The sequence below is a fragment of the Pteronotus mesoamericanus genome, unplaced genomic scaffold (genome assembly GCF_021234165.1).
Source record: "Pteronotus mesoamericanus isolate MK-2021 breed Mesoamerican mustached bat unplaced genomic scaffold, CSHL_Meso_final scaffold_582, whole genome shotgun sequence".
In the NCBI taxonomy this organism is placed as follows: domain Eukaryota; kingdom Metazoa; phylum Chordata; class Mammalia; order Chiroptera; family Mormoopidae; genus Pteronotus; species Pteronotus mesoamericanus.
Genome location: NW_026555323.1, coordinates 3,497,437 through 3,521,031, shown reverse-complemented (window position 1 = coordinate 3,521,031; position 23,595 = coordinate 3,497,437). Strand labels below are relative to the sequence as shown.

The following is a 23,595-nucleotide window of genomic DNA, read 5'->3' as shown; positions in this document are numbered from 1 at the left end:
CTCTCCAAGGCCTTACATATTCCCCTGGCCCGCTCCTGGATGGCAGTCTTCCAGAGCCTGGGCAAGGTAAAGACCACAGCAGAGAGCAAGACTTCCCTTCTGCAGCAGCATCTCAGAGTTCAGAGCTACCGAGATTATAGGGGGACACGCTGCAGTTGCCTGGACTCTGGCTGTCCCCGCCCAGCGGGTGCTCTGTTGCGAACCAGAGCCCGCAGGAGGCCCGGCAAGCCTAGCCTTTCCCGTCGAGAGGGCCATGGTCAGGACCCAGCTCTCACAGAGCCAGGTGTGGGAAGCCCCGTTTGGGTGGCTGCAGCCTTCTGTTTGTCCTTCAGTCCATGCTGGCGTGGAACTCTGAATTCTCGCTTCCAGATCCTTCCGCGCTCGTGCCTGACTGGACACGACGTCCAGGCAAAGCCTCGGGCTGTGCTGTTCAATCCAGGCGCTGGCTTCCTGTTAGCGTCCAGTGACAGCCTGTTATCGCAGCTCCTTACTGCGCAGCTCCTTTTCCCGCCACTGCCTCTCCCTTCTCTCTGGTCCACACCGAAGATAGCGAAGACTTCAGACGCACAGTCAGCTCTTGGTCACTTGTTAAAGAGAAGCGTAGCTGCACCCCTCACTCGCCTTCCGCTAGCTGCTGTGTCTTTGACAAGTAACAGACACTGTCAGTGCGCCAGGCGGCGCCAAGGCGGTGCCTGTCCGTTGCGTTTGAGAAAACCTTCAGCTCTTCCCCAGCGTGAACTGCGGCTTTTCTTCCCGTGGCTGTTCTCCCATGCGTGCTCTGTCAGTGTGTCTTTGTTCCCGTGAGCTTGGTTTGACTGTCCCTCTTCACCTGGCTTTGGGCTGACAAGCTGGTGGTGCCAGGATTCCTTCACTGTCCTTTGGGCTGCGCCCCAGAACCCCGCTTGGCCCCGACCGGACAGCCCGCGTCGGCCCATCCACGCCCTGCGGTCTCAGGCCGCTCTGTGTGTCTGCATGTGTGCTTGTCCAATCTTCTCGACCTTTCCTCAGCCGAAGTTTCGAGAGCTAGATGATTTCTTCCAAGAAAAATAGCCCTTTCGATCTCCCTTGTGAAAGAAAGGCCATCTCTTAAAGAACTGCTGAATAAATTTTTCAATTTACTTTTATTTGACCCAGGCGGATGGCGCTACAAGTGATGACCTTGATTTGCATGATGATCGTCTGTCCTACCTGTCAGCCCCAGGCAGTGAATACTCAATGTATAGCACGGACAGTAGACACACTTCTGACTATGAAGACACAGACACAGAAGGCGGGGCCTACACTGATCAAGAACTAGATGAAACCCTTAACGATGAGGTGGGGACTCCCCCGGAGTCTGCCATTACCCGGTCCTCTGAGCCTGTAAGAGAGGACTCCTCGGGAATGCACCACGAAAGCCAAACATACCCTCCTTACTCACCACAAGCGCAGCCACAGCCCATCCATAGAATAGACTCCCCCGGATTTAAAACAGCCTCTCACCAGGTAAGCAGCAAGCGTCCAGCGTTCTGTAGTTAGAGGTGCGTTACGGAACTTGAGAGCGTGGTTGAGCAAAGAGTATATTTTGTCCTCTCTCCAGATTAAGAATTAATTTTTAATTTTGCATTGAGAAATACCAAGGACTTAATTCTAAACAGCAATATCCTGAGTTTTCTTAAAAATGTAGGACCTAAAGTCATAGTTTCGTCATTCTGCACACTAAAAATGTATGTTTACCAACCACGATTAGTGGAGGTGGGACGTTAGCGGTAAATGGAAACACTATTTAAAATATTTTAAACACTTCACAGAAAGCAGAAGCGTCATCTCCAGTCCCTTACCTTTCGCCTGAAACAAACCCAGCACCATCAACCTCTGCCGTTAATCCTAACGTAAAATTAACTCATGTCAGACTGGAGGAGCCCGCCCCCGCTCCCCCCGCCTCGCACTCACCGCACGCCGGCTCTCTGAGAACGCCGAGCGCCGAGGCGGCTCGCGCAGTGCTAAGGGACCCGGGAGCCGCCCCACCGCCGCACGCAGACCCACCACAGGTACCTGTGCTGCAGCGTCGCTCCCACGCGCCCCCCGCCCGCTGGCCACGGCCACCTCGGCTCCCCTGTTGGCGTCCCCTGGCTGTGTCCCCGTGGGCTGCGCCCCGGAGTGCTTGCCGTCAGCACAGAGCGTCTCCGTTGCGTAGTTTGCATGGCTTCTGGTGGCACACGGATGATTTGGAAACAGGCCTTTTAATTGGGATTTTTGCTTAATATTTTTATTTTTATTTTCGAGTTTTCTGTATCTTCCAGAATTCTTTACTCAATCATCAGTACCCATCGTAGACATTTTTCTGTTTTACAAATTATGGTGTCTTAATTTTCTTTATGATTTTTATTTTCAGTGTCTAAATCAAGGGGAATCAGTGGTTTAGTGCATTAGTTTTCTACTAAACTGAATAATTACCTTTCACTCCCTTTTCATTTAGCTCATGCTAGAACATAGAAGCCCTTACCTGCATTATAAATTTTGAGCTTTCATGTAAACTGGCTTTCTCCACTAATCTCTTTCTGCCCTGGTAATAAATGGTGGGACATACCATTTTTACATATTAAATCATAGTTTTGTCTTCTTAAGTAGACTAGACTTAGAAACAGGCCTGCATACTTACCCACACGTTCGTTACACAGGTGTACAGAAAGGACCCCTATCCAGAGGAAGCGATAAGGCAGAACCACGTCCTGAAGCAGCCAGCGGTTGGTCACCCGGGCCAGCGGCCAGACAAGGAGCCTCACTTGAGCTACGAGCCGCAACCCCAGTACATAGAGAAACAGGCGAGCAGAGACCTCGAGCAGCCCACATACAGATACGACTCCTCAAGCTACGCAGACCAGTTTCCTCGGAACTTTGACCATCGTCTGCGCTTCGAAGAGCGCGTCCCTACGTATGAAGAGCACTGGTCATACTATGACGAGAAACAGCCCTACCAGCCTCGGCCTTCTTTTGATAATCAGCACCCTCGAGACCTGGACTCCAGGCAGCACCCTGAGGAGTCCTCAGAACGAGGGTATTTCCCACGGTTTGAAGAGCCAGGTCCTCTGTCCTATGACAACAGGCCACGCTATGACCAGCCCCCGCGCACCTCCACTCTGCGGCTTGAGGAGCCAGCAGCTCTCGGGTATGACATGCATGGCAGATACAGGCCAGAGGCGCAGCCCTACCCTCCGGCAGGCCCTAAGGCACCTGAGCCCAAGCAGTATTATGACCAGTACCCCCGGAGTTATGAGCAAGTCCCATCACAGGCATTCACCTCCAAAGCAGGCCATTACGAGGCGCTCCATGGCGCCGCGGGGGTCCCCCCTCCGATGCCTGCGGCTCAGCACAAGCCGGAGGTGCCGCCGTCCACTGCCAAACCGCTGCCTCCGCCCCCAGCTCTGACCGAAGAAGAGGAAGACCCGGCCATGAAGCCCCAGTCTGTTCTTACCAGGGTTAAAATGTTCGAAAACAAAAGATCCCAATCCCTGGAGAACAGGAAGGATGAAAACCACACGGCCACCTTTAAGGTAATGTGTAACTGGGTCTTCCCTGCCTGGGACGCCTGGGCACGTTCAGTGATGAGCAGTTCTAAATGCTTCCTGCAGCCTGCTTTGTAATGGTCCCCCTCTGCGGTGTGTGTGTCTTATTTCTGCAGCCTCCAGAGGCAGCCTCTAAACCTCCCGGGGCTTCCATTCTCGGCCCTAAAGCCACTGCTCAGAGCCAGTTCAGTGACCACGACAAGACGCTGTACAGGTGGGTACCTCTGTGGTGTGTGTGGGATGGGACCGGCCAGGGAGTGGACCCTCAGTCAGTGAACAAGCCTCTCGGGGTGTCCGTGCGGGAGAGGCAGGAGGAGGGGGACCCCTGCTCGTCCTCGAATGAAAACCGCCGGCCTTTCCACTGGAACAGGGGCCCTGGAAAGAGAAACGAAGGTCTGTGCTACGCCTCTAGGACAGGTCTTTGTCGTGGCTTCAGGAAACTAGTATGCTGAAAATACATTTTTCTAATAGATGATCCAAATAAAAATTTGAAAGTCCTAACTTTCGCATTACGTTTTTTAGTTTTAAAAGTGCTTTCATGCTTGCAGACTCTTAGTTTTGAGAGGTCAGGAAACAGCCCTGATTGGCTAAAGGAATACATTCGTTGTTCAGTGAGCATGTGCCACGGACTTGCCGTCAGCAGGAGGGGCCAGGCGGGGGGAGGCCTGGCCTGCTGTGCTCCCACCCTGCCCCTCAGCGCTGCTGCCCAGGCACAGGCTGGATGTGCAGACAGGCGCCGCTTCGCTTGTGTTTACATGCTGACGTTTGTGCTTGTAAGAAGAAGGAACTAACGTAGTCCTAGCTCTTTTTTTTTTTTTTTTTTTTTTTTTTTTGATAATGCGTAGTGCTTTTCATGAAAATGTGAACTGCTGTGGTGTCTCTGTAGGCCGCTCCCATTATGAGCTGTGTCGCATAAAATAAACTGTAAGAACTGAAGCTTAGTCCTTTTTCTCGGTGTAAAACATAGTTCATTCCTTTCTAAAATGTACTTCACAGAGAACGTAAACAACAGTGTATTAATTTGTTTAATGTTCTTTCTTCCTCCTCTGCTTCCTGTGCCCTCTTGAACTGTGGACTTTACAAAGCTATTTCCTTATATGAGGATCATTTCTTGATCCTGGATTAAAGTTCTTGAAAGTCTTTTTTAAGAAGTTGTTAAAACCTCTTGATTATTACTCGCTGCTGCCACTGGTATATGTACTTGGAGGAGTTCTCCACTGGGTTGATTCCACATCCTTTTCTCTTTCTGATCAACTTTTTAACTTGCCAGGAGGCCTCTAACCAGATAATTACTCAGCTTAATAAATTGTGGCCACTAACTCCTGGGCTGGAAGAGGGTGGGCTGCCCTTTCAGTGTAGTGTGTGGAGACGGAGCTAAAGTGTCCCTGTCCACTGTCGCGCTGTCTGGCTGGGTCCTGAGCAGTCACAGCAGCTGTTGGGGGTGGGGGGGTGGGACGGGGATGGCTCGACATAAACGATTCATAGACTCTACTTTCCTTGTGAAACCGACACCAAAAAAGCTGTTCCATTTGCCATTCATTGTCAGGATCCCAGAACCTCAAAAACCTCAGCCGAAGCCCCCTGAAGATATTGTTCGGTCAAATCATTATGATCCCGAGGAAGATGAAGAATATTATCGAAAACAGCTCTCCTACTTTGATCGGAGAAGCTTTGACAGCAAGCCTCCGGCGCACCTCCCTGCCGGCCACCTCTCAGAGCCGGCCAAGCCGGTTCCTCCTCCGCATCAGCCAAACCTGTCTAGTTATCCTTTGAAGTAAGTTACTTCTCCTAACACTTAACCTTTTGAAATTAAGATGACACACAAAGGTTTGATTGAGTAAAGTGGAGTTAATTTTACGAAGCAGCATATCTTGAAGGAAATAGTGAAGTGTGTCTTACATGCTTTCTGTAGACTCTGGTGGGTTAGCACTGGGCATACTTTCTAGCTCTAGCGTGTGTTTGGATTTTGTTCTTAAGCTCTGATAGCAGGTGTAGCAAATTTCTTCATGAGGAAAAAGATGGTAAAACCAGGGGCGAGAAAGAACAAACTGTGAAGACCCTGATTTTTAGGTCTTTCTCTCTTCTGTGCAGCACAGGTAATGCTGGCTCTTTTTTTTTATCTTTTTTTTTTTTATCTTTTTTTTTTTTAATAAAAGCAGGGATGTGTTGGGGCCACATTGTTGGAGGGAAGAAAATAGAGTTGGTTTTTTCAAGACGAGATAGAACTTGCCTTTTTTTATTATTGGATCTTAGGGACACTTTAGAGATTTCTTGTCCAGTTTTATGCACAAGGTAATAAGTAGGCTCCTGTGAGGTGACGTGACGAGCAGAACTAGCACTGAACCCCAAGCTTTTGACTCCTGTCGTCTTTGTCCTCTTCTGTGCTGCTCCCTTGTTGACTTGTTTCTTGGGTTTTGGTCGGTTTCTCTCTCCCGTGGGTTTCGTTGGGGCACAGGCGCATGTGTGCCTGTGTGGGTTCCTGTCTGTGCTGCTTCTCTCTCTCTCTCTGGTGGACCCTGAGTGACAGAAAACTTGGTGCTGAGGGCGGAGGGTGACCCACAGAGGCGCAGGTGGGTTCACGCGTCCACAGAACCAGCCCTCAAGAACGGAGGGCAGCGTGGGCTTAGGATGAGGAATGAGCGTCCGGTGCTGGGACAGTCCCTGGGGCCAGAGCAGGAGGTGGGGCTGCTGGCAGGTGTCTGAGTGCAGGGACGCCGAGTTCTCCTTGGAGGAGCCCATCCCCTTAATTAACCTGAAACTCAGCTGATTAGGCCTTACGTCTGGAAATTCTCTCCCCGGTGGCGCCTGCATTAGTGTTTGAATAACTGTGACTGTAGTTCAGCTGAGCCAAGGGGACACACCAAAAAGCCATCTCAAGCACTTCTCTCGAAGACATCCTTTGAGGTGAAGATTTAAAAAACCTTTTTTTGCATTGTCATCCATTTAAATCTTCATCCACCGAGAAAGCAGTTCATAGCAAACGCAAATGCAGCCTCGGAGGGCTGAGCTTCCGCTCCGTGCAGACGGGGCCTTAGGCTGGTGTGGGAGCCTCCCCGATGCCGCACTAGAGGAGCGCCCCGGTCTGGTCCCGCGGTTCCCGGGCACGCAGACTGTGGAGCCCAGCTCGGCGCTGAGCCTCTGAGGCTCCCCTTCTGTAAGGCAGGGGGCGCACCCTCTGTAACCATTTTGACTTGTCATTCAATACATCCATTCCTGTCAGAAGGGGTCCAGGGGTGGAGTTCAAGGAGAGAGATTTTATTTATCCTTTACTTAGTAAATAAAACACACCCTTAAAAAAATACATTTAGGTCTAAAAAGGCTTGCCAGAGAATCAATTAGCAAGGCATTTTTGGCTGTGTGTTCATCTGGTTTTCCGGGAAGCCTTAACGGAATTTGTGGTGGCTGACTGAGGCCGGTGTTGAGTGGCTGGGGCTCGGCAACAGCTGGCTGAGCGTAGGCAGCTCAGCCCGGGGGGCGGGGCCCCAGCACGCAAACCGCCCAGCTCTTCGGGAGCGGAAGCTCCGCACAGGGGATCTGACGTTAGTCAGGCTTCCGGGATAAAGTGATGGACACGAGTATAAGCCTCCTTCCTCTCCCTAACTGTGTTGCGTGTTCCCACACCAGCATTTACTGCAAAGGGAATCGGAAAGCAGGCTGAGGGTCACAGAGGGGGTTTCTCTGCTTTCCTTGCTGCTCTCTTGCCAGTTAATGCAACTTGAACAATTGGAGAATAGTTTCTACGGGATCCTCTTTGTCCTGCATTTCAAAACTATTTACTGTTTGTGATCAACAGGTTGCCTACGGGCCTTTATTTCCTAAAGTAAAATAACAAAGCTGTATTCTTCTGGACAACATACACTTATGTCCCTCTTAAAAACACACCCCCCATGGTGGGAACTCAAGAGGGGAGAAGCCTCTGCTGGTGCAGGACAGGCGCCCTAAAGTGCACGCAGGAGCTGCCCTGCCTTGCAGTTTGGAGAGCCGGCCTGCACGTGGGAAGGTGGAACAAGCATATCGCAAAGGCAGAGAGAAACCCCCAGGAGCCCAAGCCAGGCCTGTGCAGACGCGCCAGCCCAGAGGCGGCGGCGGCGTCGTCTCCCGGGCAGCCAGGGGGTGCTGGCGCTAGAACCCGACTCTCTCAAGAGCCAAGTTGTGTGGGACTTCCAGGGCTTCAAACACTCGGTGGTTTTCAGCTTTTTAGGAACTAAGTGTAAGGTTGCTGTAGGGTGGTTTTTGTGTGCGCTTGACATAGGAAGAAAGAAGCTGTGAGACTCAAGAGTGGCAGCTTTGCACACAGGTTCCACCCGCCTTTAGAACTAGGGGTGGGTCTGATCTTGCTAGACAGGAGCACATACATGGGAACTATAGTATATTTCAAACAGGATGCACATTCCTGTTTGCCCATTTCTCCTTTTCCTGCTAGGGGATCAGTGCTCTTGTCTTCCTGCTGATGTCGTCTTGTGTTTTCACCTCGAGGATTTCTTTTGCCCAGCCTTCATTTTTTTTTTTAAGATTTCCTTTATTTTTAGAGAGAGGGGAAGAGAGAGAGAAATAGCAACATGCGAGAGATATATTGATCCGTTGCCTCTTGCACACCCCCTGGTAGGCACCTGGCCTCCAACCCGGGCATGTGCCCTGACTGGGAATTGAACTGGCGACCTCTTGGTCCACAGGCTGGGCTCAGTCCACTGAGCCACACCAGCCAGGGCAGCCCTTTACTTTTAACGGAGCATCTCATTTTCACTCGCTCAGAACCCTCCGACTATTCTGAGTACTGTTCATTTACTAGCCTCATTTCTTGGTCACCACTGGTTGTTACAACAGCAGTGGGCAGAGGTGGCAGCAGGATAAAGCCCAGACGGGTCACTACCCACTAACAATGCCATCTAGACCGCGTGGCGGGTGGCGGGGAGGCAGGACCCACACTACTGTGGTTGAATTTACTGGCCGTTTCTCAGCTGAATGAGAGTGAGTGATGGTTTTTTTATAGATCAAGTTATTTTGAAATGGTGGGTGCTTGTCTTTTGGTTGATATTTTAAAATGATATTTGAGATGTATTTGCTGCAAATTAGTTAGAATGACCATTTTCTTTCATTTTTCTGTTGCGTTTGCTTTGCCATCACGTAGATTTCTTGGCTCTTACACTAGCTATGACTACTTGAAAAGGAGCGTCAAGTGGTAAGACTGGCTTTCATGTGAGCCTGTTACATGAGGCGTCCCTCACCGTGTCACTGGCATTATGTGCACTTCCACATTTGAACGTCATCTCCAAAAACTCAGTCTGAATGCGGACAGTGAGATAACAGCCTAGTTTCAAAGCTAACGACAAAGCTGACTTCTTCAGCAGAGGTCTCCTGTGCGAGTCGACACGTCCGTGTCCCCGTTCGTGCACATAAAGCCAGTGTGGCCCGGCTCTCTGCAGAGGGCTGGATGGCAGTGTTGCAGTTATGGGGCGCTCTCCCAGGGTTCCTGTGTGTGAACTTTATGTCACGTGTGAACAGAACTGGCAGTCTGAGAAAATAAGCATGCACGGCCCAATTGGACTTAAATGAGCCTTGGAAAACGAAGCAACATCTGCTCCTCTGGCTGTGGTTAACGAGAATGGACCTGGTGAATCCAGGGCACACTGTAAAGTAAACGATGCCCGTTCGTTGTGGTGCGGGGCACAGCCACACGCCTTCGTTCCCACGCTGTTCCTGGCCGCTCTCGGGCAGAGTTTCAGTAGTTGTGGCTGAGACCTGGTGGCCCAAGAGCCAAAACCATTGACTTCCCAGCCCCTTTACTAGAGGTGCTGGCCAACCCTGTCCAACATCACGTCTGCGGCGCTCTGAGAGCGCCTTAGAGACGGAATCAGAGGTGAATCTAAGGACGATTGGGGCCTACAAGTATTTTTCAGTGTTTGCAAGACTTTCTTAAATTGTGAACAACGCAGTGAACTGTCACAAGTGTACCCAGAATTTCATCTGCCTCTCGGTTGCCATCTTCCGGATGTTTTGCTGATATTCTCAAAGTATCTGTGCTGTCTCTACATCTCTCGTGTTGATGAATGGTTGAATTTGTTTGCCTCTTTTGGTAGAGTAACTACACATACTCATAAGAATAAGTTGTGAAATTTCTGGATTTAAGAAAATGAACTTAGAGATACTTACAGAAGGAGAATGTGCTTTGTCTGTGGAGGTCCGTTTTCAGCTGTTGGCCTTGTCTTCGTTTTTTCACAGGGGCAAGTCTGCCGAGGCAGATGCTGTGGATAGACCCTTCAGTGAAAAGCGCTACGACCCCGGCCAGGCCACGCCCCCGCCGCCCCCGCTGCCCTCGCAGTACTCGCAGCCTCCCCAGCCGGCCACCAGCGCCTTGCTCCACACGCACGCCAAGGGTGCCCATGGGGAAGGTAGGACCCTCGGATTGGCGTTATCTCGATCACAGAGTGATGCTTACAAACTTAAGTTCTTCTCATTTCTAAGCAAAATGGTTGTTCATGTAAGATGTAATATATAAAACCTTCAGTCTGGGAACAATGAAAACTTAAGGATTTCGCTGAAAGTATATCACCTGCTTTTATGACTGTGACCATTATATTGGACAAGGCTTTTGCTAAATAGACTTTACTCTTTTAGTGATGTAGCTTGGTTTCTGGAAGTAGTATCTGTTTACCAGTATGTCTGATCTGAATACATGAATGGTGGTTGTAAAAATTACTGTTATCTTCCCTCTTCACACATGACGCAGGAAAGATGTGAAGTTTCACCTAATGTATCCCTTAGCACCTTGCCTTTTGCATTTATGTTCTGTAGAAAAATCTCAACAAGGTGGGAAGCGTAGCCCCAGTTTGTTCATTATAATAGCTGTGATGCCGCATGCTGGCCCGCGTTCTCTCCTTCCCGTACCTCTCTCTGAGCACTAGCTGAGTCCCTTGTCCACGCGGACCCTCCTCCTGGGCCAGGGGCCCAGCTCCTCTCCCTCCCTCCTGCTTCCCTCACCCATCTCTCAGTCTCTTCCACCGGTGTCCCCCTTCCACAGGATCCCCCCCTGCCCCCCTGCCTTCAGACACACATGGGCCCCCGGCTCCGTCGCTAACCCCTTGTTCTGACCTGCTGCCTATCTACCTACCTCCATATCTCTCTGCCTTTCATCAGACTCCCCGAAGAGGAAACTTCCCTCTCCCTCCCGACAGCGCTTTTTCTTTTTTAGTCCTTTGTCTCCACAGCCCGCCCCCCCAAAATAAATAAGCTAAATTTTACCCTCAGAATATACCACAATTTATGCTTCTGTTGACATTTTGCTACTACAATACAAATAGTACTTCTGTTATTTATGTAGGAGTCAGATTCCAGGCTGAGTCTCAACCAGATGAGCTGTAGTTGTAGATTTACGTAACTTCACGTAAGGACTTTCTTTACACACTGTCACGTCTGCAGATGAAGTTTCAATTCTTTCTTTCTAGTGCTTATGCTTTTTCTTTCTTGCTTGCTTTTTTGCACTGGCAGGGACCTCCACTAAAATGTTGAGTAGAAGTGATGAAAGCAGACATCTTTGCTGCTTTCTCGTCTCAGGGAAAAAGGATTTACTGTTTTACCCCCATGACATCAGCCATAGGTTTTCTGTGGTGTTTTCATAGCTCCCTTTTATTTTGTTTAGGACGTTCCCTTCTAGTCCTGATTTGCTGAAATCGTTTTGTGAAATGCTTTTTCTTCATGTATTAAGAGGCTCTTAAGATTGTTCCTCTTTATTCTGTTAATGGAGTAAATTATTTTATGGTGCTCACAAAGAATTTGGGTTCATAATTTTCTTTTGTCTTAATGTCCTTGCCTTGGCTTTGGTATCAGGCTGTGCTGGTTCCATAAGAGAGAGCAGGGACGTGTTCCCGCTTTCTCCCTTTGCTGAAGGAGCTTGTAGAGCGGCAATAGTACTTTCTCTTTAATCAGTTCCTGGAATCCAGTTGGGCCTGTTCACACTGCACCAGCAGCTGGTGGAAATTCCTGCTGCTCTGCATCTTGCTGGTGCTGGCCATCACCAGACTTCAGCTTTGCTAATCTAAGGGCTGTGAAATGGTATTTCATGTTTTTCGTTTGGGATTTGCATTTTCCTAATTCATAGTAAGGTGGAGCATCTTCCTGCGTGGTTGCCAGGCTTTCTCGTCTTCACCTCCATTCAGGTCCTCACCCACCTTCTTGTCAGGCTGGGCCTTCCTTGTGGATGTGGAGGGATTCTTCATGGGCTTGGGGTCCTAATTCTTTTATTAGTTGGTTGTATGTTGTTAATAGCTTCTCTCAAACTGTGGCTTTTTATATTACTTTAATTATGGGGAGTTTTCAGTGCTGTTTTGTTTTTGTTTTTCACAAAGCTGAAGTTTTCATTCTGTTTTGCATTTGTCATGCATGTTGGGTGTTGCTCAGAAGCCAGTCTCTGGAGGCCAAGACCCTTAGCAGTGTGGCCCTGTCTCGAGGGCAGCAGGCTGTGTACACAGCGCCATGTGTCCGTGCCACCTCTTGGGCCCTCAGCGTCACCACGGCCACCAGTGCCCATAAGCCGCCCTGGGACTATGGCGGCCTGCAACTCTAAGCCTTGACTCCCGCACCAGGGCAAGCCCAGATGAGGGAGATGTCACAGGGGCTGTAAAGCTTCCTTTTAAGAAGTTCTAAAAAGGCTTGTATGTTTTTTTTTCCAGGTAATTTAGTGTCATTGGATTTTCAGAATTCTTTAGTGTCCAAACCAGAGCCACCTCCATCTCAGAATAAGCCAGCAACTTTCAGACAACCGACCCGAGAGGATCCCGCTCAGTCCACTTTCTACCCCCAGAAAAATTTCCCAGAGAAAGCGCCGGTGAATGGAACCGAACAGACTCAGAAAACAGTTGCCGCAACATACAACCGATTCACCCCAAAACCATACACAAGCTCTGCGCGGCCATTTGAGCGCAAGTTTGAAAGTCCTAAATTCAGTCACAACCTTCTGCCAAGTGAAACTGCGCACAAGCCTGACTTGTCTTCAAAAGTCCCTACTTCTCCAAAAATCCTCGTGAAAGCACACAGCTCAGCGCAGCCTCCGGAGTTCGACAGTGGAGTCGAGACGTTCTCCCTCCACGCCGATAAACCTAAGTATCAGATGAATAATATCATCAGCTCGGTGCCGAAAGCTGTTCCTGTGAGGTAAGGGTTCGGCCTTGTCCTGGGCCTTGCGCTTTGTCTGACTTGATTCTGATGTGGTTTACCTGACTTTGGGTTTGATGTGATCGTTTTGACTCAAACTTTAAACCGAACACTGTTGACCGAAGTGTTGCTGTGAATGTCGACATGTAGAAGGTCCTGCAAGACGTCTCAGACAACGTCGGTGAAATGAAGCAAACAGTTGTGTGGTCAGTGGGTATTGTCATTAGCCCCATTTTACCAAGAACGGAGGCTGAGTGACATGGCAGTTTGCCCAAGGTCACACAGCTGGGCCGCCGGGAGCCTAGGTCCAGGTCCTGGTCATCTGACCCTAACCCTTACTCTTAACACCCGTGGCCTCCCGTGGCCTGCGACCTCAAAAACATAAGCATCTGTGCTCCTTGTCCACTCTCTGTTCAGCAGTGATGTTAAAAAGAAGTAAAGGTGTAATAGGCTCAAAATGGTTACAAAGCAATGGCAGCTGTTTTTAAAGTTTTAGAGAGTCGGCTGTCTGAGCAGACGAGGGGGGCCCGCGAGGAGCCGCACCCCGGGACTCCCCTCTGCGCCATCCCCCGTGGTGGTGGTCACCGGGCCCGGCTGACCCCCGCAGGGGGGACCCGCGGCCTGCTCCCCAGGCTGGGACAGTCATGGGTATGGTGCCTCCCTCCTGGGGGGGGACGGGGACAAGCGCTGCCTCAGGTGTGGGCGCCTTCCCCGACGCCCCGGCGGTGCAGGATTGGAGCTGCCCTCTTCGCACACCTCGATCTTGTCGGTCCGCCTTCAGCTCACCTTGAGGTCCTGGCTCACAGTTCTATTTGTGCGAATCACGATAGTACCAATGATACCACATCCCTCCTGCGCCCAGTGTTCTTCGTTTATGTGCTCTTTGCCGTGGGTGCTTGATCCTGATCACTTGTGGAAGCGGGGCGACCTTGCCTTTGACAGCAAGGGCGCATGGGACACGGGTGCTGAGGCGAGGCCGCGGTGTGCGCACGTCAAGTCCTGGGGAGACAGAGCACCTAATCAGTACATTCTATCAGGCCTAAGAAGCCGTCCGTTGTAAGGTGTGCTACTCGTGTGTCACTAAGTAGGAAAAATGATGCTACTGATTCAACCATGACTTGCTGTCAGGTTTAAAACGCCAGTTGTATGGACGTTAAAGTGTGCTGCTTAATACCCGTGCACTACAGCGGCTGGGTGAGCACGGTATCGGGCTTCGTACATTCTGGCTGCGGAACCCCAGTAACGTGGTGATTATGTGGAGAAAGAAAAATAAAATGACACCGCCGATCACAGCAGTCATGGAAGCGCCTGTGTCGTGCTGGGAATTTGCTCATGAGCCGTTTCTGAACCCACAGCCCTTCAGCGGTGGAAGAAGATGATGACGAGGACGGCCACACGGTGGTGGCCACAGCTCGAGGCGTGTTCAACAGCAACGGCGGGGTACTGAGCTCCATAGAGACTGGCGTTAGCATAATCATCCCGCAGGGAGCCATTCCGGAGGGAGTGGAGCAGGAGATCTATTTCAAGGTCTGCCGGGACAACAGCATCCTGCCGCCTCTAGATAAGGAGAAAGGTACCGGTGTCTGTCTCCGCTTTGTTTTTGTAACTTGGGTGGCCTGTGAGTTCTGCTGGGGCTCAGCTGAGAGGGTCATTTAGGCCCCTTTTCTGCCTCCCTGCTGGCCACGCAGAGCACGTTCCTCTCAGCAGAGGGGCCTCGCCGCAGGGCACTGTGCGGGGAGCGCCCAGTGGTGTCACGGGCACGTGGTGGGGGTCCTGCAGGAAGGCTGGGGCAGTGGAGGTGAGCTCGCTGGACCTTCCCCATGGCGTACGTCACATGGTGTGTGAGAGTGGCAGGGAACGGGCCCTTGAGCGTCCCTCCTCCTGCCTGCTGGGCAGTCCTACCCGGCCTCCCCAATCCTTCCCTCTCTTTAGAGATGGGCCAGGTGACACCCGCAGAGTCAGGCCTTGCTCCGTGCCTGTCACCTGCCTGTGGACTGTATGTCCCTCGGGGCAGGTCTGACTCACCACCCCAGACCCAGCGCTAGTGAACACTCAGCAGGGGAGTGAAGGGCCCCCTCGGGCACGGCAGCCCCTGCTTCGGAGCCCCTTACAGAGCCTGGATGCCGGGGCCTTCCCTGCCCACCCGGACCTGTCAGGATGACGTGATGGCCCGTGCTGCGACTTCCTTTAGAATCTTCGAGCGGTGCTTCCTGCTGTACTTCAGCTCACTTGCTCACGTTTTGCCAGAATACTAATAACGTATGTGGGCCCTGGATGAACCCCTTAAACCAAATCTGTAGCGTTAAAAGCACAAGATGTCAGTAGTGTATAAAAAGTGCACCTGACTGCACTGTATGCCTTCAAACCCTGTGATCACATGCAGGTGCCACCAGCTCTGTGGCTACTTGAAATGTGGCTGTTTTGAATTAATGTGTGCTGCAGGGGTCACATACCCAGGTTTCAGAGATGAAGGGTATCGATGATGACATGTCAACATGATTTGGGGATAGAGTGGGTTAAAGTGGCTACTAGGAAATTTAAAATGATGCGTGTGGCTCCCGTCACGTGTTTCGGAGTCAGCGCAGCTGTGGAGCGCTCGCCGCGCTTGGCGTTAACGTGCACCACTAGAGCGGTGAGCAGGACCGCCCTCTAACCCCCCCTCCCCGCTTCCAGGTGAGACCCTGCTGAGCCCGTTGGTGATGTGTGGGCCCCACGGCCTCAAGTTCCTGAAGCCTGTGGAGCTGCGCCTGCCACACTGTGCGTCCATGACTCCTGACGGTTGGTCTTTTGCTCTAAAATCATCCGACTCCTCGTCGGGTATGCTGTCTTCTCTCTGTCCTTTGGGGCTCTGGGTGCTGTCGTTGATGAGTCCCTGGGCTGATGGGGCTCCCCGTGCTGGTGGCAGCCCTCCACCTCTGTCCCTGTGGCCTCGGGGGCCCCGAGGTGTGCAGACTGCGTCCTCTGTGCGGCATGTGCGCGTGAGCTGAGTGGATGGGGGTGGTGCGGGCGTGTCTGCCCGTGTCTGCCCGTGTCTGCCCGTGTCTGCCTCTGGAACGTGGTGGTTTGCCTGCAGGTTGACTGTCGGTCCTCCACAAAATTATTTCTTCTGTCAAAATTGTGATGAAATGGGAAAACTGATCCTGGCCTATACTTAGAGGCATTTTCACCTTCTTACTGAAATGATTTGATTCCTATATGTAATTTCTGTTTTGGTTACTATTCTTTAATTTTTCAGTCTGTGTATACCAGGGCAGTTTGAAAGACAGAAGACCTTCTGCTGTGCTTGTACCTGGCCCTGGTTTTTCAGTGTCAAATTCTAAATCACTTCTGTTATACACACACTTTTTAAGTGGCTTTTGTTCTTCAGATCATAATTTCTAAGCTTCCAGTGCATTTTCACATTTACCATTCCTTTCGGTGACTGAGTCAAGTTACTAGTTGGAAGTCTGTGTACTATTGATATAGCTCACTTTAATTGAACCTGATACAGAAAAATAAGAACTTATAATCCCGCTTGTGAATTTTTGGTAAATCAGGTGAGCATTACGCAGTGTTAGCGTGGGGCGATAGGAAATAGAATTTAATAGTATAAAGATTAAAGGAGGATATTTTAATACTATACAAGACCAGAAATTATAAATATATATTTCACAAGTAACCCCATTTTCTGGAAAAAGTTAATAAATTAATTTTAACACATTTGGTAGAAAAGCTATTTCCTCAGGGACTCCACTGAGAAATATTTTATTAATTAATATTAATTAAATATAATTTATTATATTAATAATTAAATGGCATTTAAAACATATTCTGAAGGTCGGGTTGTAGCATGAGCTCTGATTGTCCTCCAAACCGAATTAGGATGAGAGTCCTTAAAATAACTGTCAATGGCAGTTAAGTTACTTGTTTATAAGTGATTTTTTTTAGGTATTATATGAAATATGTGATTTCTCCATTTGGTATTCCAGTGTTTTCTGCTACAAAATGTAAGTTATTTTATTAGATTAACACAGGAAGAGGTTAAGATTTGAGCACATTCACCTAGAAGAGGAGTGTACCTTTATGAAATGTTACACGGCTGTAGAAGTCTGCTGCTATAAATTCTGCTCACGAAGTCAAGGATAGGTTTTGATAACTACTAACTTAATCCCAGTAAAAATTAGACTGGTAGAAAACTTGAGCCTACAGATAAGGCTTTTTAATTTACTTCCAAAGAGCCGTTAAAACCCCAGCTCATTGCCTAAAGAGCTCGCCCTCTGCAGCATTGTGGAAGCCCATGTATACCTGGGAAGCGAGCCCCTCAGAACTCTGGCCCAGCGCTGAGCAAGGCACGACTCAGCTGTCGCTCAGGTGGCGTGCAGCCTGCGGGAGGCAGGCTTCTTGCCCACGGCCCTGGCGGCACTTTGACCGGAGAGTTCTTTGTTGCACAGATTGTCCTGTGCATCGTGCAATGTGGAGAGGCCTCCCTGGCCCGCACCCACCAGCTGCCAGCTGTGGCAGGTAGAATCTGAGAGCTGATGCTCTTAGGGAAGCAGAAGGGAGCCGCTTTGAATGTCACTTATCTTAGAAACCAGCAACACGCAGCCAGCCCCGCCTTCCCCATAGGCAGTGTCCCCTCCCCGGGGCTCTGAGCTGTAGCGGCGAGTGTCAGACCACTGGCGTCGCCAGCACCCGGGCCCTGCCGCAGACTCACAGAGCCGGCCTTGTCCTCGCGCAGCCCCACGCGGGGGCTGGCTGCCAGGGTCAGGGCTGAGGAGCTGTGCTCCGCACTTAAGATTTCTTTTTTTTTTAAATTTTTTTGAAAGAGGATCTTTCATTTGTTGGTTTGTAGTTGAGTATGAGAAATGTGTTCTCATACTCAGCTGAAATGGGCGATCATGTAATTATTGTTCAGCTTTGAAAGTGAAAGAAGGATGTTGTCAATCACGAGGTGGACTTGGGCAAACTGGGATCGTCCCGGCCTGTGGGCCCACCCTTTCTTTTCTCCATCTTTTCTAAGAGCATGAACGTGAGCATTTACTGAAAGAGAAACCTGAAATAGTTTTGAATCCTTCGATTCCAGTGGGTCTCCATTGAAATACAGCACTTAGGAGTTCTGTTTTTGTTGGTTTTTTTTTATTAAGTATAGTTGTACACAATATTTATATTAGTTATAATAGCTTTCAGGTTACAATATAGCGATTTGACATTTTTATGCCTTACCATGTGAGCACCCCTTAATTCTAGTCACCATCTAGCGCTTAGAGTTTGTGTATAAGTGCAACCCGATGAAGAAATAGAAGAAAATTGTGTCTAAATATATGTGTGTATCTTTGCTCCATGATTACAAAGCATTATAACCAGCAACTACAAATGACATGAACTTCTTTTTCTCTCACAGGTGACCCTAAAACCTGGCAAAACAAGTGTCTTCCTGGAGACCCAAATTACCTTGTTGGAGCAAACTGTGTCTCTGTCCTGATTGACCACTTTTAATTCTTAAACTTATAGGAACTTGATGAAATAATGTGAACCTGGGTTAAACTTACTAAATCTAAATGGAACCACTGTATCAAGTATTCTACTTTCCTTAGACCCGCACCTGCAGTTTGTTAGCATTAAGCGTTTTGTCTGAACCGAGGACGATGGGGGGCACTCCTGAGCCGTGGGCCGGACAGCGCGCCGCCAGCTGCGTGTTTGTGCCGGAAGGACTGTGGGCACGGGCACGAGGTTCAAAGGCGTTTTGCTTTGTAATGATTCTTGTACTTTTTACGGTCACTGCTTAACTTCACATAATGATTTCCGTTAAAATACCAGCCAGGAAAGGGGGTGCATTTGAGTTCTGTTTTTTCCAAAGTACACTGCTTCCCACTTCATCGTGGCCCTGGCCTGGCGGACACACTCTATTTTATTATGCATGAGGTAATATGCACACATTTTTAAAAGCACCTGGAATATATAACCAGTGTAGTGGATTTAACAGAAATGTACAGCAGGGGGATTTATAGCTTTGGGGTGGGGTGGGGGGGTCAAGTGAAGACAATTACTGATTGTACGTGAAAACACATTTTTCCTAGGGAAGGACACCAAAGCATGGGACTGACTCCGTGGCCTCTCTGGATCTCTATAAATTAACCGTATCACCAGACATACTAACCAGCAGGAATGCCTTACCCTCCTGTTTTTAATTCTTAAGTCGTTCTCTTTATGTATTACTAAGTTTTTATGGCTTTTGTGCGTATCCAGATACCGAATCATGAAACAGGTTGAGCAAATTGTGGATTTGATGGTTTCAGAAATGTGTGATCACCCAGACGAAAATAATGGTGTGATTTAGGAATTTTTTTTTTTTCTTTTGGCAAGGGGCAGTTGTGGTTTTGGTTTTTCTTTTTTGTTTTTGTTTTTGTTTTTGTTTTTTTTGGCTACGCATTGGAACATTTTGATGTTTTAAGGATGCTTGTACATAATGCGTGCATACCACTTTTGTTCTTGGTTTGTAAATTAACTTTTATAAACTCTACCCTTTTTATACATAAACAAAACCAAGTTTCTTAAGGCTACCTTTGTATTCTCTCCTGTACCTCTTGAGCCTTGAACTTTGACCTCTGCAGCAATAAAGCAGCATTTTTATGACACACACAAGGTCATTTTTTTAAGAAAAAGAATGCACAGAGTTGTTACATTTTTAAGTGCTGCATTTAAAAGATACAGCTACTCAGAATTCTCTAGTTTGATTAAATTCTTGCAAAATATCCCTACTGTAATTTGTGATACAATGCTGTGCCCGAAAGTGTATTTTTTTACTAATAGACAATTTATTATGGCACATCAGCACGACTTCTGTTTGGATACTACACCACTACATTCTGTTAATCATTAGGTGTGACTGAATTTCTTTTGCGGTTATTAAAAAAAAAAAATCTCAAATTTCTAAATCTGCAGAATAAAACTTTTTAAAATAAAGTGCTGGTTTGGTCTGTTCGCCCACTGCTTCTAGTTTTGTGCGACTCTCTAAGCCTGTCTCCAAATCCTGCCCACGGCAGGCCTGGTGGGGCCTGTGCGGGGTGTGTGCACGGGCCGGTGCGTCCTGTTGCGGGGGGTGGGGCCGGGCACCGCCAGCTGGCCGCGGGGCGCGAGGAGAGGCGCGTGGACTGGAGAAGTCTGCCCACGGCCTCCGTAGCTGTGCACGCATTGGTGTGTGGGGGTGTGGGTCTGTTCCTTAGAACCGGTTTGTGTATAGTTTTGTATCTTGCTCTTGCTTTAGAGTATAACATGGGCAATTTCTCTTTGGGGAGAAGAACGTGATTTTTAATGGCTATAACTCCTCCATCATGGTGCCACATTTACCTACCACCCGCCCATTGACATTGCTGTAAGGTCACCGTAGGTGAGTATATTTTGTTCCATTTTATGAAGGTACTAATACACATACTGTAACCACATCAGTGTCCCTATTCCCTAGCTGGGGACCTTCAGGGTCCTTCCCAGGTTTTGAAGATCATGAAAAAAGCTGCTGTAAACATTCCCATACAAGCTCCTGTGTGAACCTACCTTGTCGTTGCACCTGATAAACCCCTAAGAGTGGAATCACTGGTCCGGATGGTGAGTAGTTGGTGACTTTGTAGAGAACCGCTGCCTATTTCCCAGGGTTCCTTCCTCCACTTGGCAGCTCTTAGGGGTCCGGTGCCCCCGGGCAGCTGCCCCCATCAGTGTCTCACTCTTGCCGCCCTGCGGGCTCCTCGTGGTTGTGATTTGCATCTTCCTAATGGCGTGCGTTGTTCAGCATCTCCTCACTTCCTTGCCATCCCTATCATCCTTGGTGTTCAAGTCATTTCTCATTTTGACAGTTGGCTTTTCTTACTGTTTGGACAGTCATTTCGTATAATCGGGTCCATTGTCAGGTAAGTGATTTGCAGAGGTTTCTCTCTGTCCATTTTCTGAATAGCGCCTTTCGAAGCACGTGTGTGGTAACTTCTAATGAAACTCGGTGCCCAAGTAGCCAGAAAACTCCTTGGTCCAGCCATTCTGGGTAACTGGAATTTCCCTTATGATCTGATATTTTAAGAAGAAGAAAAAATACATCATTTTTCTTAAATTTTTCTTCCTTGAACCTTGTGGGATCAATGAGCCCTTTGAAAAGCTGGTGACTGACTGCCTCTGAAAGGCAAGACCTTAAGAAGTTGCGGATGCCGTTCAGGGGCTGTGCCGTGGGCGGGATTCAAGGAAGGCGGTCTTCCCTGGGACACCAGGCGCAGCCCATGAAGGGGGACCTTGGGTTCTTGGCCCCTGAATTCAGCTGTGGGCTCCGCCGGGGTAGCCTGTCCAAACGGAGCCAGGCGCCTCCCAGGGTGAGAGCATGGACTCAGATCTGGAACCAATTTTTAGGTGAAAAGGTTTATCTTCCTACTAGAGGCCCCAATGAAACATGAAGCGTCAGCAAAGCAAACCAAGCTGCGCTGCTGAGAAGGGGGGCGGGGCCTCCCATGCTAGCTGTCCAGGGGCAGGAAGCCGCTGCGCATCCTCGGTGCCTGGGAGGCCCCATTTCCCGCCGTCCTTCAGCGCTGTCTTTCCCAGCGCTCCCTAGTATTCTGGGGCAGAGTGATTTCATTTGGCTTTTATCACGGAGGTTACAGCAGAGCCCCAGCCTAGCAGCAGCATCAAGGGTTCGAGGGCACATTCAGTTTTAAAGTAGCATCCTTTGTCTACAAACACCTAGGCCCCGTGAAGACCCAAATCCTCTGGTGACAGGACTTGTCCCTCCACCTCGAGGACTCGGTAGGTTGTCTTCCCCAGACAAGCCAATGGCTGGGAATTGTCGCTGGTCCCCCATCGGGACCTTTGGCGTGTCCAGGCCCAGGGCCACTGCGCTTCTAGCAAAGCAGGTTCTGCTCTGGGGACTCAGGCTACCTTTCCCTGTCACCTGCATCCCCTCTCCCTCACCTGCCCATCAGACTGCCGCCCCCACTGCTCAGCTGCTGGCGCCAGCCCAGGCTCCCGGCTTGGAGGTGAATTTGACAAGCTGCACTTAACTTATATTGAAATTGCTTCAAACTAAGGCATCCCAAATCTGCGTGTCAGCACAAGTAGGAGGTGCAGTAAGCTTCGTCTTGACAGCAGAGCTGGTGTGGCTTTGGAGTGAGTGGCATCTGCCAGTTGGCTCGTGACAGGCGTGTCCCGTGCACTCTGGGACCAGCTGGGGTGTGCCTGTCAGCAGCGCGGTCTGTGTCCATCAGGCATCACAGGATTCGGCTCCCCCTTCTGCAGACAGAGCTTGCTGTGTGCAGCCAGGGCTCCGTCATTTATGGGAATAGGGGACAGGTACACGACACATCGCTGAAGTCAGCCCGTCATCAAAAAGTAAGATGCTCTTGGGAAATTAGTCCCATCCCTGGCCCTGCGTCAGCTAAGTGAGGTGGGGGGCAGGGTCCCGTCCCTTTGGAAGGAACCTGGGTGAGCCTTGGATGAGCGGAGTGGCAGTGAATCCTTAAGAACCGGTACCTGTTTGCCTCCTGAAGTGATTCCATGAGAGTGCCCTCGAGCCTGGTCTCCACTCCGTTCCTTTGGAGGGAACTTGAGTCTGCGTGGAACCCCATTGAAAAGCAGCTAGTGCCCTTCCGGGGGGCGGGCGCGGGGCGGGGGGCTGGGTGCGAGTGCATGAAGCTGTTCGCTCGCTGGAGAGCCTGAAGCCTGGGTCCCGGAGCTGGAGGACGATGCCCGGCGCCCACTTGCTGCCTTGGGCCCGTTTGCCCGGCCAGAGTGGAAGGTGCCCGGCATCCACCAGCCTTTGAGGGGCCTCCACGGGACTGGCTCCTCTCACTCACTCTCTGCAGCCGGCCCCTGCGGCCACCCCTCACATGGAACCTGTTGCTGGCTCCAGCAGCTTCACCCTGAAATCGACAATATATGCGCATGCTGGGTAACGTTCCTTTTTTTCCTTTGTCTTTAAAAAAAGCTTTTTTTAAATTACAAAATATAACACTTTAACAGAGTAAAAGCATCAACAAGGATAATCTGTACATCTCCTTCCCCATCTCTAGATAACACAGTTAATATTTCCATGTATCTCTGTTGAGTCTTATTTTATCTCCGTTGAGTCTTTTTTATCTCCATTGAGCCTTCTTTATGTCCATTTTTATGACATGGAAGCATAGCGACACTTCCCAGTTCGGATCTTCTGCGATTTTCCTAGATATTAAACACGTTTCTAAACCCGCGCCAAGCACACGGGATTCCTTTGTGTGGGCGAGTCATTGATTCAACGAATGTCATGCATCAAGTAAGTAATCTCTTTTTCAGTTTTATAAAGTGTATCTTCTATTCCTTCTTGAGATAAATTCCTAGAAATTAAATTACTGGGGCAAAACGTTACCATCTAGAACTCTTGGTTCATGGAAATGTAAAGGATAAAATGTGAGTGAAGTAAGCACTTGACCCGCCCACTATATAAATTTTCACTATTGTTACAGAAATTACAACTTACTACTTTTTTCCCCCCTGCACCATGTCCAGAAACGGTCTCACCATAAAGCAGAGTGAAAGAAGTAGGCTTGGAATCAAGAGGCGGACACAGCAGTTGTATTTGTTTGGGTGGGCTTTTACCTGACCAAAATTTTTTTTTTTTTGGTAAGTAAAAGTCTTTTCCAGCTTTTTTCCTCATACCGTCTTCACAGACCACAAGATTTACTTCAAGGTCTACTGTTCAGTGGTTGTTCATATATTCACAGTTTTCCAAACATCACCGTTGTCTAATTGCGGGACATCTCCATCACCCTCAAAATAAGCCTGTACCCATTGGCAGTTGCTCCCTATTCCCTGCCCTGACCTACCCCTGACAGCCACTAACCTACTTCTGATCTCTGAGGACCTGTCTCTTCGGGACATTTCTAATGAATGGAATCATACACTGTATGGTCCTTTGTGACTG

General features: G+C 49.4%; 1 protein-coding gene across 8 annotated transcripts in view; it reads left to right on the top strand.

Annotated features, from left to right (window-relative positions):
- The window catches only part of TJP1 (tight junction protein 1), a 199,481-nt gene extending 179,874 nt beyond the window's left edge, over positions 1-19,607 (top strand). For 3 of the 8 annotated variants that reach the window (XM_054561922.1, XM_054561915.1, XM_054561918.1), the window contains 10 exons: positions 1,135-1,485; positions 1,791-2,030; positions 2,661-3,533; positions 3,662-3,759; positions 5,092-5,319; positions 9,765-9,934; positions 12,212-12,692; positions 14,048-14,265; positions 15,366-15,509; positions 18,073-19,607. In XM_054561922.1, coding sequence (XP_054417897.1) covers positions 1,135-1,485; positions 1,791-2,030; positions 2,661-3,533; positions 3,662-3,759; positions 5,092-5,319; positions 9,765-9,934; positions 12,212-12,692; positions 14,048-14,265; positions 15,366-15,509; positions 18,073-18,167 — 2,898 coding nt within the window. In that variant the 3' untranslated portion in view covers positions 18,168-19,607. The remainder of the gene's footprint in view (positions 1-1,134; positions 1,486-1,790; positions 2,031-2,660; positions 3,534-3,661; positions 3,760-5,091; positions 5,320-9,764; positions 9,935-12,211; positions 12,693-14,047; positions 14,266-15,365; positions 15,510-18,072) is intronic. The other 5 variants (XM_054561916.1, XM_054561919.1, XM_054561917.1 and 2 more) reach the window with 5 other exon arrangements.
- The last annotated feature ends 3,988 nt before the right edge of the window (positions 19,608-23,595 follow it).